This window comes from Quercus robur, chromosome 8, assembly GCF_932294415.1.
Source record: "Quercus robur chromosome 8, dhQueRobu3.1, whole genome shotgun sequence".
In the NCBI taxonomy this organism is placed as follows: Eukaryota; Viridiplantae; Streptophyta; class Magnoliopsida; order Fagales; family Fagaceae; genus Quercus; species Quercus robur.
Genome location: NC_065541.1, coordinates 416755 through 428538, shown reverse-complemented (window position 1 = coordinate 428538; position 11784 = coordinate 416755). Strand labels below are relative to the sequence as shown.

The following is an 11784-nucleotide window of genomic DNA, read 5'->3' as shown; positions in this document are numbered from 1 at the left end:
AAAAATTCTATCTAGACAAGTACTAAACAAGAAACACATCACCAAATGATTCTATAACTCCCAGGTGTTTAAAATGGAAATGAAATCACCCAAGACATTAGCATATTGGAAACTCTAATGGAAATTAAATTGCAATCAAAGCTCTTGAAACTCTCACGCAAATTGTTCTCAGAAAAAATTTCACCTCATAAAACTTATCAAAAAAAAAATTTCTCCTTATAGTAATTCAAAACATAATGACCAAATGTCATTCATTTTAAGGCCAATTTAATAATCACAGCCTATCACGGAATAATCAAGGAGTCGATATGATACATGTTCCATTACAACTCAATATAAGGAGTAAGATGTGTCAAAGCCCTACAGGATCCAAAAAATTTGCATAAAAATCAGCAAATTTAGTGTGAAAGGACTAATTATGTGACTTTTGAAGGGGCACGATCCCACAACTTAGAAAACAAAAAAGTTCTCTAATCATTGAAGCAATGTCCAATTGTCGCCTATACTAAGAGTAAAAGTAGATTATAATCTAATATGTTGTCTTAACATTACATCTATGATAATCTAATCTGTTCATGTTATATCTGAATGCGGGGTAAGTGAGGCAGACAAGTAAAAGATGTAGCTTTAACAACTTTTCTAAGAAACAAGATTTAACTTTTCTGATACACAATGAAGTACAACAGCCAAATTGAACACAAGCATTTGGCATCTGTAAAATCCCTATTAGAAGATGACATCTAATGGCAACTCTTAAATGAAGAAGAGGCAAACAGTTGCATTTTGATAGAGCTAATGATCCCAGCAATCAATACTAAGCGTACCAAGTCATATTTCCTGAGGAGATCTGAGTCAGCTGGTTCAGAAGGGCTTCTCATACCCCTGTTGTGGTGGCTGCTCCCAGGCTGGCAAAAAGCCTACAGTTAGACCATAAAGGGCTCAGAAGAAAGCAGAAAACTTCTTTCACCAAAAAAAATAAATATATCATATTTACTGTTCACGTCTTAACAGCAAGTTACACGAATATAGTGAGAGCAAAATACAATTTAAATGGCTTACAACAATAAGAGTACAAGACTCCACAACCTGACAGTATATGATAAATGCAAATAAACTCACAGCAAGTCATATATCAGTACAGCTTTCCAAGTTACAAATTATTCAAAGTCTGTGCTACATCTGAAAATTGGAATCCACAAGGTGAAAGTAGTGTTCCCAACCTCTCTAACACTCCCAGCCATGCATTTTACCAGCTAAATTTTAAATAAGATAACTCGATGATTTAGCACTTTCATGGTACATTTAATTTAATGTCCCTCTCCCTATGAAAAAATTCTGGTAGCTACCAAAGACTAAAAATCCTTTCTATTAAGGCAGTTACTTACAAATTTTTACAGCCAATCAATTAGTTGACACTAGTACCCTTCAACTTGGAACTTTATGTTTTACTTGATGATTTTATGGGTCATTTCCGATCAATCTCTTTTGTAACATTTTCATGGAACTCAAATTAAACCATAGGTGCAATTGCAGATGCTTCATCCCATCCCACAAGAGAATTTTAGTAGAGATGAAGAACTAGAGGCAAGATTTTACATTATGAAAAGATGTTTCCCAGCTAAATAAACCAAAATGTTTCCTCTTCCAAATTTACTTTTTCAATGTCTTTCCCAGGTTCCAGTAAAACTGAAGATAAGATATTTGACACAAACATATCTTTTTTGTTTTTTTTTAGTTGATAAATTATGCATACACTTAATTTATCTTGAACCGAAGACCTCACCCTCCATCCCAGTGATATGGAAGGAGGAAATTCCATAATGCCTTAGACAATGGAGGAGAATTTATGTTACGTGCAGAGTCTCAGGTTTTCTATTTAACATGCTTTTGGTGAAAACATGGTTAACACAACCCTAAACACCATATATGCCCTCCTACTTAAGGCATGCAGCATATCAGAGATTGTGTGTGGCATGAAAGAAAAGGAACACATTTCCATGAAACCTATTGCATCCATTTGGATCTCAGAAAATACAAGGGATTGGAAAGAAAAATGATCAAAATGCCAGTGAAGGAAGCAAACTTTCAAGCATTTTCCTTTCCCTTTTGTCATTCCAAGATTCAACTAGGGCCATAGCTGTCAAAAGATAGGTACCACCTTTTGGCAGAATTTTGTTTTCTGCCAAAAAAGCACACAACTATAACAAACAAACCTCAATATTTGTTTAATGCATAAAATGCATTAACACAATTGTTAGCATGATATCCAAACATCACCTTAGGCAGATCAACCATAGAAACTCTAGATTTATAAGAAAACAAACCATGAAATTAAATATCTGGCATACTTAATGGTATTTCTCCCAGGGACATATATATCGAATCATCATCAGCAAGAGACCCCTGAAACAATCAATAAAAGAATGTAAGTTGTTAATCAATATTATTAAGGCAGATGCATAACTATACATTAAAATCAAACCACATAACCTAAACCCACCAAATGGGGACAGGTAAACCATAAAGCTACCTGGTTTGTATACTACAAATAAATTTTGAATGTATAACCAATTATCATCAGTTAGTGGTAGTACCTCTCCATTAGGAAGGCCCATCTCATTGTGCATTGAACTAATGTCACCTGGTACTGAAGAACAATTTGGAAAATCCCCTCCAAGCAACTCCGAGATCATAAGCCCATAACCATCCTGAACATCAGGAATATCATTGGTATTCTGTGCATTATTAGAAAAGCCCTCAAGGCCCGTATATGCAGTCTCAGTCCTGTACATTTCAAAAACCTTAAATCAATAAGAGCAATGTATAGAAGCAAATAAAGAATCTACAAAAACTATCAGCTCCGGTGTGCCTGCTAAAAAGAGCTTAAGAGCAGTAGGGAGGTAAGGCAAACTAGAAACGATGCAAGGGGCAAGTCTGTGCAATCACTTTTGATTATAAGTTGATGACTTCTATAATACCGTCATGAAAAGAGTATATTGAAACTTACTTTCTCTCTGCATTATGGAAGGTCTTATCGTCAGTGGTAGAATCATTTTCTAAATCAATGACTTCAATCTCTTTGCCATCAGTGACATGTCTACTATATCCACCAGACACCTTGGAATTACTCATTGATAAGTCAACATCAACCGGTGCCACTTCTTTTCTGTTTCTGGAAATAGGGTCGTAAATATGCATAGGATCATTATCATGATTCTCATTTGTGTCAGAAGCTCCCATGAGATTTAGATCACAGATTTTATATGAACTAGGAAAAAGCTGCTTCTCTTGTGCATAGTCAATACACTGTTCAGCCCCAGCATTAGGGAACTGAGAATCATTCTTCAAGCTCTCATGATCAATAACCACAATCATGCTCTCGCTAGGTGTAGCCTCATCTTCCGGCAAGCTCTCTTTCTTCACACTTGAATTAGAAATGTGAAAATACTCATCACCCTTTGTTACAAGAGAGGGAATCCAATCTCTAGGTTTTTTCGTTTCCTCCCTCATATCGCTATCGTCTAAAGCACGTTTTTCACCTCTTTCCTTAGCAATTGAACTACAACTTGCAAAACCAGCCAGACCCTGACTCGATTCTTGCTCACTGTCATGCATAGAAGCTCCATCTGGGAAAGATTGAGTTGCAAATTTACCCTGCTCAATATTATCTGCAGAATCTAATTCGACCAAATTTTCAGCAGACTGGAGGAACTGAGCTTTAGAAACTTCAGAGTCAAGACTCTTAGAATCATGAATTTTATTTGAAGATGCATCACCCAAGGAGGCATCTTCAACTAAGATTTCAGATCCTGTTGGAGGCTGCATATCAAAAGCAATAGACAACTCAGTCTTGGGAACTGCATCAACCCTTGGGACCCTATGTGTCAATGCAGAGCGAGTTCTTGTGGGCACCTTGGCAAATTTGCAAAGTGTTAGCAAATCAGTAGTGTTGTTCTTGTCTGAGGGATTGCCCTCCACAACATTATCCTGGATGGTTAAATCTTGTTTAGCACTCTGTTTGTCAGCTTCATCAATACTATTGCCATCATTTTCCTCCCCAATTCCCGCACTAACATTCTTGGAATCATCAGAACTCCTGGAGAATTCCCCATTATTCTCATGCTGGAGATCTTTCCCAGCACCAGAAGAACTTGCTTTTGAGCTCGTATCATCTTGGTACTGGTATTTGTCAAACTCAGATTCTGAATCACCGGCATCCTCATTTTTGGGTGCTAAGTCACTTGGAGTTGACATCTGCACTCCATTAGTAACATCTTTACCAACTTGCTGCTCCTCTTGGTAGTGTCCAGAAGCAGTGTCATCATCACCATCAACATCAGCAGATGACTTTGTTCTACTATCAGACCAAGAGCCACTTCTCCTATACTCTCGGCTATAATCCGAGCCATAACCCCGAAAAGATGTTGCTCTTCTCCTGCCTTTGTTAGTAAAATCATCCCCAAATTTTCTCCTACCCATCCCAACATCAGAAGCAGCACTCCCTAAACGAGAAAGGGCAGATGCTCGACCCTCCGGTGGAAGGGGAAATCCATCTCCCTCTTGAAACTCCCCCAACGGCTTCTTCAAAGTACCATTCTGCCACTTAACAGAAAGTGCGCTTGGAGGCAGCAATCCTTGAGTAACTAAATACTCGGCTGCAAGCCGCCCTGCTTCCATGAAAATGTCACCTCTGCGAGGCGGCAGTGGTGGTGGCGGCGGTGGTGGTGGTGGTGGTTGTGCCTGTGTATGTGGTGATTGAAATGATTTTGGGTGGCCTTGGCCACGGCCAAAACCTCGATTGAAGTTCCGGAATTCAGAGCCATAAAACCCATGTCCCCTAACTGAACCTTCGGGGGAGATCCGAGATGAAGCCATGCCCATTCCCATGGAATTGGACCTATAGCCATTTCCAGGACTTCGATGCCGGGCATGCATTTTCTTTGATTCTATCTTATTTTCCTAAGAAACTGTATTCTCTACAAAATAATTGAACCCCAGAAAGCCAAACCAAGAGAAAAAACTGCCTTTCTCTAATAATCAGTTCACCATGGCATTAACTGGGTTCAGACACAACAAGAAAAAGAAATTGTATTGCAGTACATACGATTTTCATTTTTTTTATCCCCACAATACAAAGTTGAAAAATCCACTTAATTGAACTCAGAAACAAAAACCAAAAAAAAAAAAAAAACTGTCTTTCTCTGGAAAAACAAAGATCCCCAACTTTGCAAAAATAAATAAAAAATGGCAGAGAATGACAAAACCCCACCTCAAAAAGTAGAAGAATGTTGAGCTCAACGACTGTTACCTACAACCCCTTACTTAAAAACCAGAACTTTGAACCAGCAGTTGCAGTTGCAGTTACCTAATTATTCAGTTTTAGATTTAATAGGAAGCTCCACAATCCAAATCCAATTCATCAATCAACATAAGAATACGTGAAGGAAAATTTGAGATCTTTAAGGTTAAAACCGAACCTTTTTTTTTGGGGTTTCAATTTAGGGTGGGAAAGAGGGAAACTTTGTTTGTGTTGTCTGATGAAGATGATGCCGTGTCTGTCTCTTGAGATTGAGATTGAGATTGAGATTGAAAAATCCGTCAAGGTTTTGAGATCCAATACTTATACAGGCACAGGGACGAAATTAGCCAGCAACAAACAACGCCCTTTGCTTTACCTAATTCACCTTTTCCACTGCTGTTTTGTTTTGGTCAATTTTTGGCATTCACAGACTCTTTCTTTCTTTTTCTTTTTCTTTTTCTTTTTTTAGTTTCTTTTTCAAAGTTTTTTTTTTTAAATAAATAAATAAATATATAAATAAAGGAAAAAGATAGAAATGGATAAAAATAATGAATTTAAATACTTCTCCTATCACCTATTCCCTATTCAAAAGGAGCTAGGAATCGCACGCGCCTTAATATGGACCCCCTTTGGTTTTTTTTAGAATAATTATTACATAAATCTACTAGTAGTGGACTTTTGTTGGGTGTTGAGGTGTTCCATATCTAGTAGTCAAAATTCTCCTACATATTTCTTTTCTTTTTACTTTAAATTTTAAAAGAAGAAAGGTGAAACAACAAGCTACAACAAATGATTACTTAATCCATCTCTTTCTCGATTTTATACGCTAGCAAAAATCAGGAATAGAAGAGATTGAGATATTTCTCTCAATAATACAATACAAAAGAGGCCATCTTGCACTGCATGGACAGCAAAATTAAATGTTTGATTATTCCAAAAATTTGTTTCAATAACAATTTAGTTTTAGTAGTAATATTTTCAATAGCCCAAATAATGGGAAGAATTTTGAAGTGGTTGGATCGCATCACATTTATGGCATAATACCCTTCAAACAACACAAATTAATACCCTAGACTTTTCCTACTGTAAATTATTAAGAAGGATGCTTTGGCTTTCCTTAATCAGAGGATCTATTAGCTTTAGCTGTGTCCAGTCCAAACGAAGATGATTTCTCCCTTGTGATTTGTTTCAACTGTTGTTGTATTATGTATAGTCATTGATGGTTGCATTAAAGTTAACTTTCAAAAAGTGGGAAAGATGTGGATTCCATAGACATCAAACCTACAAAATCCTAGGAAGTTAAATGATCATCGTATATATATTTTATTCATTAATTTGCCTAATTAATTAAGAGTAAAACATCAGTTACTTCCCTCTTTGGTCGCCTCACGATGCAGTTTCTTGTCATTCATACTAAATCACAACATACTGTTGCGAATAAAAAGAAGCTTTCTTATTTTTTTGTTTTGGGAGCATCTAATTCTCTTCTGATTGATTGTATCACCAAACTTACCCAATCAGAGATGAAATTGAATTGCATATCAAATAATCTTAACTCTTAAGGGCCATAGAGAGAGAGAGGGAGAGAGTTGGCCCAAATAACTTTGCTACTAAGCAATCAATGGATAGATGCATGTTCTGGAGTTTCTTCCTCCACCTCAAAGAATATGCATTCCTTCTCACGTATAACGTAGTTGGGACAATTTGTTTTGCTATCTTTCACATGAATAGTTCAAGCGTCTCTTAAATTTTTTATTTCCATAATTTTTCCATTCATTTATATTAAGTAAGGAGTTTTCTAGTCCTATTGCTTGTTGGGACACTTGATAAGCAAATTTTGTAGAAATCTTATCTAATGAATTGAGGACCCAAAACAACGAGTCTCCTAGTTCGATTAAGGTAATTGAATTTGGAGGATATTCTTTGCTGAATATCTTTTTGTTTCTTAATATATGTGATTCATTCTAATTTGGGAATTATTGACAAGCAATGTCATGCAATTAAAAAACTAGAGTGGTAAAACAAGATGGATTGGGATCATGTGTGGTTAGAAGCTTGTATATTACGTTCTTTTTGTTTCAACTATGATGTTTTCTAGAAAATAAGTCATTTTTTAAAAAGCATTTTCTATAAAGTTATCTTATTTTCCTATATTTGGTAGCAACCTTAAATGAGTTGAAAAATAATCTCCTAACTTCCCTTATTTATCTTGCTATGAGATAGAGTTGGTTTCCAAAAAAAATTAGTGGAAAACAATCTCTAAAAATAAATCATACTTTTTATGTTGACTAAAAATAATTTTCATTTGACTCATTTTTTATGATTCTACCAAATACTAGAAAATATGGAATATATATATGTTTTTAAGAATAAATTTTTGTAAAGTCCATAAGCTAAAGCAATATGTGATCCCTCCTTCACTATCCACAGTTTCACTTTTGTGATCATGTAAATAAGAACACAAACACATACATATTCTATAACAACAAATATATAACTTAAACTAGAAGAAATATGTAAAAACAAGCTGGCTTGGGCTTGGGAGTGTGCATGATGGTAAAAAATGGTCATTCAAACACTTCAAACAACCCATTTTTCTAACAGATACCTCAATTACCCGAAGGGCTAAAAGTTAACAATCAAGGTTCAGTTTAACAAAACCTAAAGGAGGTGGTGTCCAGGAAATCAGTAGCATGTTTAAAGATATGCACAATAGTAGAAATCAGTAGCATGTTTAAAGATGAATTATTTGTCGTATTTGATGGAAATTGAACTTATTCTTGACTAGCCATATATTCCATATGATAAAAAATGAAAGGTGATGGCTATGGAAGTTTGAGTGAAAAAGAATTGGAATACCAGTTGTGGTGGCATCGATCAAATTAGATCATGATAAAAATAAATTATTTGAGTATAAGGTTGTAACTTGTAATTGATGTCAGTCTTGATGCAACAACAAAAAAATTAAATGGTATAAATGAAGCAAAAATAAGAGAAGGGAAGGGGAAAAAACTTTTTTTTTTCTTTTGTGTTTGACTTGAAGGTTATAATAGAATGAAAAATAGCTATGCGTACGTGAGTTCCACCTTAAGAACTCATATCTCTCATTTTCCTCTTAAATTGGGAGAAAAATAAGATTGTTAGCTGAGAGAAAAACATCCTTCATCAAAATTTTATTTCCTAACCAAACAACAAAATTTTACTAGCCCCGGCCCCCTTTTCACCTATTTCCTTTCCTACCCTCTCATAGCAAACCATGTCATGAAGAGTTTAGACATACAATTTTAGCTAGAGTGTTAGCACCCGGTCTTCCATAAGCCATATGTTGGTATATTTTAGAATCAAGGCACAAAAACAACCCATTACCCGGATGTGTATTTGCTAAAACTTTTACAATACTGCTATAGTAGACTTCTACATATACATGTTACTATTCACCAATTATAAACTTAAATTTCATTTTTTTTATTACTCACTCTCTCTCCTCTATCTTTCACTTACTCACTGACTCCCCTCTCTTCTCCCTCATTTCTCCCTCTTCTCTATTTGTGCTCTTTGTTTCTTCTCTATCGCTATCTCTCTCTACTTGTCGCGGTGGTAGGTTTGTCTCTCTTCTCTGTCACTATCTCTCTCTGGTTGCCGCCGTGGGTAATGGCTTTGATGATCGATGTAATCGGTTTGCTGATCGGTGTGGTGACAATTATATTCTACTGCTATTATAGAAGCCAACAAATTGTGCCAAAGTAGACTGAGGATGTAACTAAAGTTCTCACTAAATTCATTAGGAAACTAAGACAAATACAATTATTAAATTTTTTTTTATGAATTGAAAAATTTTATTCCAACAGCAGCAAAAAAATTAAGCAACTACAACAAAGCCAGCTTCTTCACTAACATTTTTCTTTTTCCTAATATGTTGTTTAGAGTCTTACTTATATCCATTATATTCTTATTCAAGTGGTTATATATTTTTATGTTTTTTTTTTTAAATTAGTTTAATTTCCAGATCCTTTCATTCATAACATTACAAATTACAAAAATAATGCACAATATTTTGATTAAAAAAGATCAAAATATATAACCACCTGAATAATAATATAATAGACTAGCCTCATCACACATGCAAAGTGTCAGCAATGAGGCTTTTTTTTTAGTCTAGAGTATGTGAGATTAGGAATTAAGGAAACTGAGAATTTAAAAAATAATAATAATGATAAAAGAAATTGGTGAGTCTTTGATAAAGTTAAAAAAAAAAAAAAAAAAAAAATTGGAACGTGGTCTTGAGGTAAATATCAAAGTGGACTGAGATTTTTTTTTTTTTTTTTTATTTTAGATAATTTTGTTTTGAATACATGAATTAGTAGGAAAGTGTCATATTTTGTAAACATTTTACATGAAGTTAGAGATATATTTTTATCAAGTTGTCCTTAAGTTTTGTCCCTATTAAACTTATGGTAGGAGTATTTTTGAATCACATAAAAGTTCAGTTCAAAGAGGAGAATCTTCTTCTATACTACTATTTAAGGACTTTCTCTGTTTGGACTAAACATTTTTTTGATTTCAAAATATTCTTACAACCTACCTTTAAGTACGGCAAAACTTGAGGATAACACTAAAAAATTATATCTCTAACTCTCACCTAAAACATTTCCTACAAAATAGGATCACTCTTCCACTAAGCCACTCCTTTAAAGCAACTATACATTTATTTTTTATTTTTTTAAATAGAAAAACAAGTTAAACAACCCTATACTGCTATTGCTTTTTTTCCTTTTTTTTAAAAAAAATCATCATCAGGTTTATCTTCCTATCAATTTTTTTTATTTAAAAACATTCTCAAGTTTATCCCAAAAAAACCTAAATAGATATATACAAGTTTTTTTACAATTTAAACTGCTATTAACTTAAAAAAATAAAAAATAACTACTCTTCCAAATCGATTTGGAACAAAACCATTTCCTAAAATAATATCTGCATTAAGGAATAGATTGATTAAGGAAAAGTAACTTGTTTGAAAACTTGCAATTTAATTTTTAAAGTAATATTCCAAGTGAATTTGCATCCAAAACGCATTTGTATTCAATTGAATTTGCATCCAAGTAAATTTTTAAAGTAGTATTCCAAGTGCTATGTATGAGAGGAGATTATTTCAATAGCTAAGTCAAGAGATGTGATAGTATTTTGCAATGCTTTGATTAACGAAATCATATTGAATACAAAATTTTATCAATGAAATATTAATTTGTTTGGCACAACTATGCAAAGTAAATATTGATAATTTGCATTCATTATAATTTGAGATTACTACATTTTCCAATCACAAAAAAAAAAAAACCTAAGAATGTAATGAAAAAATTATTTTATCCAAAGCGCATAACACTCATCAAACCCTTAGGTATTTTTGTAATTGGAAAATTTAGTAATCCCTAAGTATAATGGATGCTAATTATTAACTTTTACCAAAAAAAAAAAAAAAAAAGTCTCGAAGGCTAGTATAAATAGATAGATACAAAACTCTAAACAACATATTAGGTAAAAGAAAAAAGGAAAAAATAAAAGTCATTTAGGCTATAATGCAAAACTCACCATCTAAGTTTCACAAAATTCATTTCAATCTTCTAACTTTGCATTCAATCAATTCAATCCTTGATAACGCCTTAAAATGTATACTTGTTATATATTTATATGGGCGTTATCTCCTTATTAGTATGCTTGATTTGTATAATTAAGCCATGATTTGCATTAGTCTCTATTATTTATCTTTACATAATTTCTTGAATAAGATGCTATTCATTGTATTTAATTTTCTACTTTCAGGAAATCATATGAGAAAGATGAGTTTACAGGAATTTGTGAGAGAATGGAGGCCAAACTAGAATTAAAGTGGAGCTAAAGGGCCATGCTTAAATGTCTAAGGAGGTGCAGCTGGAGTGCTTGGATCGTCTACCATGATTGGAAGCTCCAAATAAGGAAAGAAATCAAAGAGGCAGAATCTGAAAAGGAAAAATCTAATTTGAGCACTGATCAATATTTTGGACGTATCTCTCTCCTCAAAAATCCAATTAACACAAGGCCAGATGGGTTGAAACCGTGATTTAAATATCTACAACTTTCCAGTTTGAGTTTTGTGAAATTCTCAATTTTTGACGGCCGAAATTAACTCACAAATTACTGCTGTAAACCTAGAAGAAAATTAAAATAGTAAATGTTTTATTTTCTTTGGACACTTAGACATTAGGGTTTAGAAGGGAGGCTGTGATAATGAATTTTGGAGAGCAAACCTTGTATTTTTCTTTCTCTAATGCCAGCCCAAACTCTTTGCTAGGGTTAGGGGTTATGTTTCTTCTATACGGTATGAATATTCAATGTGATTCTTTCTAGGATTTTATCTACAATATATTTGATTGTTCAATTAGATTTCTTTGATGTATTAGTTCTTCCATGCTTTCAATAAGTTCAATCATGTTTTTCTTATTGTTTAGATG

General features: G+C 33.8%; 1 protein-coding gene across 5 annotated transcripts; it reads right to left on the bottom strand.

Annotated features, from left to right (window-relative positions):
* Window positions 1-493: 493 nt before the first annotated feature.
* LOC126694071 (uncharacterized protein At4g26450) lies at window positions 494-5737 on the bottom strand. 5 transcript variants are annotated; one of them, XM_050390103.1, is made up of 5 exons: window positions 5478-5735; window positions 3008-5365; window positions 2595-2784; window positions 2349-2403; window positions 494-917 (listed from the first exon to the last, which is right to left on the bottom strand). In XM_050390103.1, exons 2-5 carry the CDS (start codon window positions 4933-4935, stop codon window positions 862-864), a joined length of 2229 nt encoding a protein of 742 aa, XP_050246060.1. In that variant the 5' UTR covers window positions 4936-5365; window positions 5478-5735; the 3' UTR covers window positions 494-861. The 5 variants fall into 5 exon arrangements, with proteins under 5 accessions (XP_050246060.1, XP_050246063.1, XP_050246061.1 ...); XM_050390106.1 differs by having other exon boundaries at window positions 494-905; window positions 2325-2403; window positions 3008-5737; XM_050390104.1 differs by having other exon boundaries at window positions 494-905; window positions 3008-5737.
* Window positions 5738-11784: the final 6047 nt, after the last annotated feature.

What these genes read in the sequence shown, in the direction of transcription:
- LOC126694071 (XM_050390102.1), bottom strand. Translation starts at nt 4,935, where the DNA reads ATGCATGCCCGGCATCGAAGTCCTGGAAATGGCTATAGGTCCAATTCC. An exon ending in TGGGCCTTCCTAATGGAGAG is followed by an intron (nt 2,404 to 2,594) that starts GTACTACCACTA and finishes TGATTGTTTCAG; the next exon opens with GGGTCTCTTGCTGATGATGA. An exon ending in CCTGGGAGAAATACCATTAA is followed by an intron (nt 918 to 2,348) that starts GTATGCCAGATA and finishes GTCTAACTGTAG; the next exon opens with GCTTTTTGCCAGCCTGGGAG.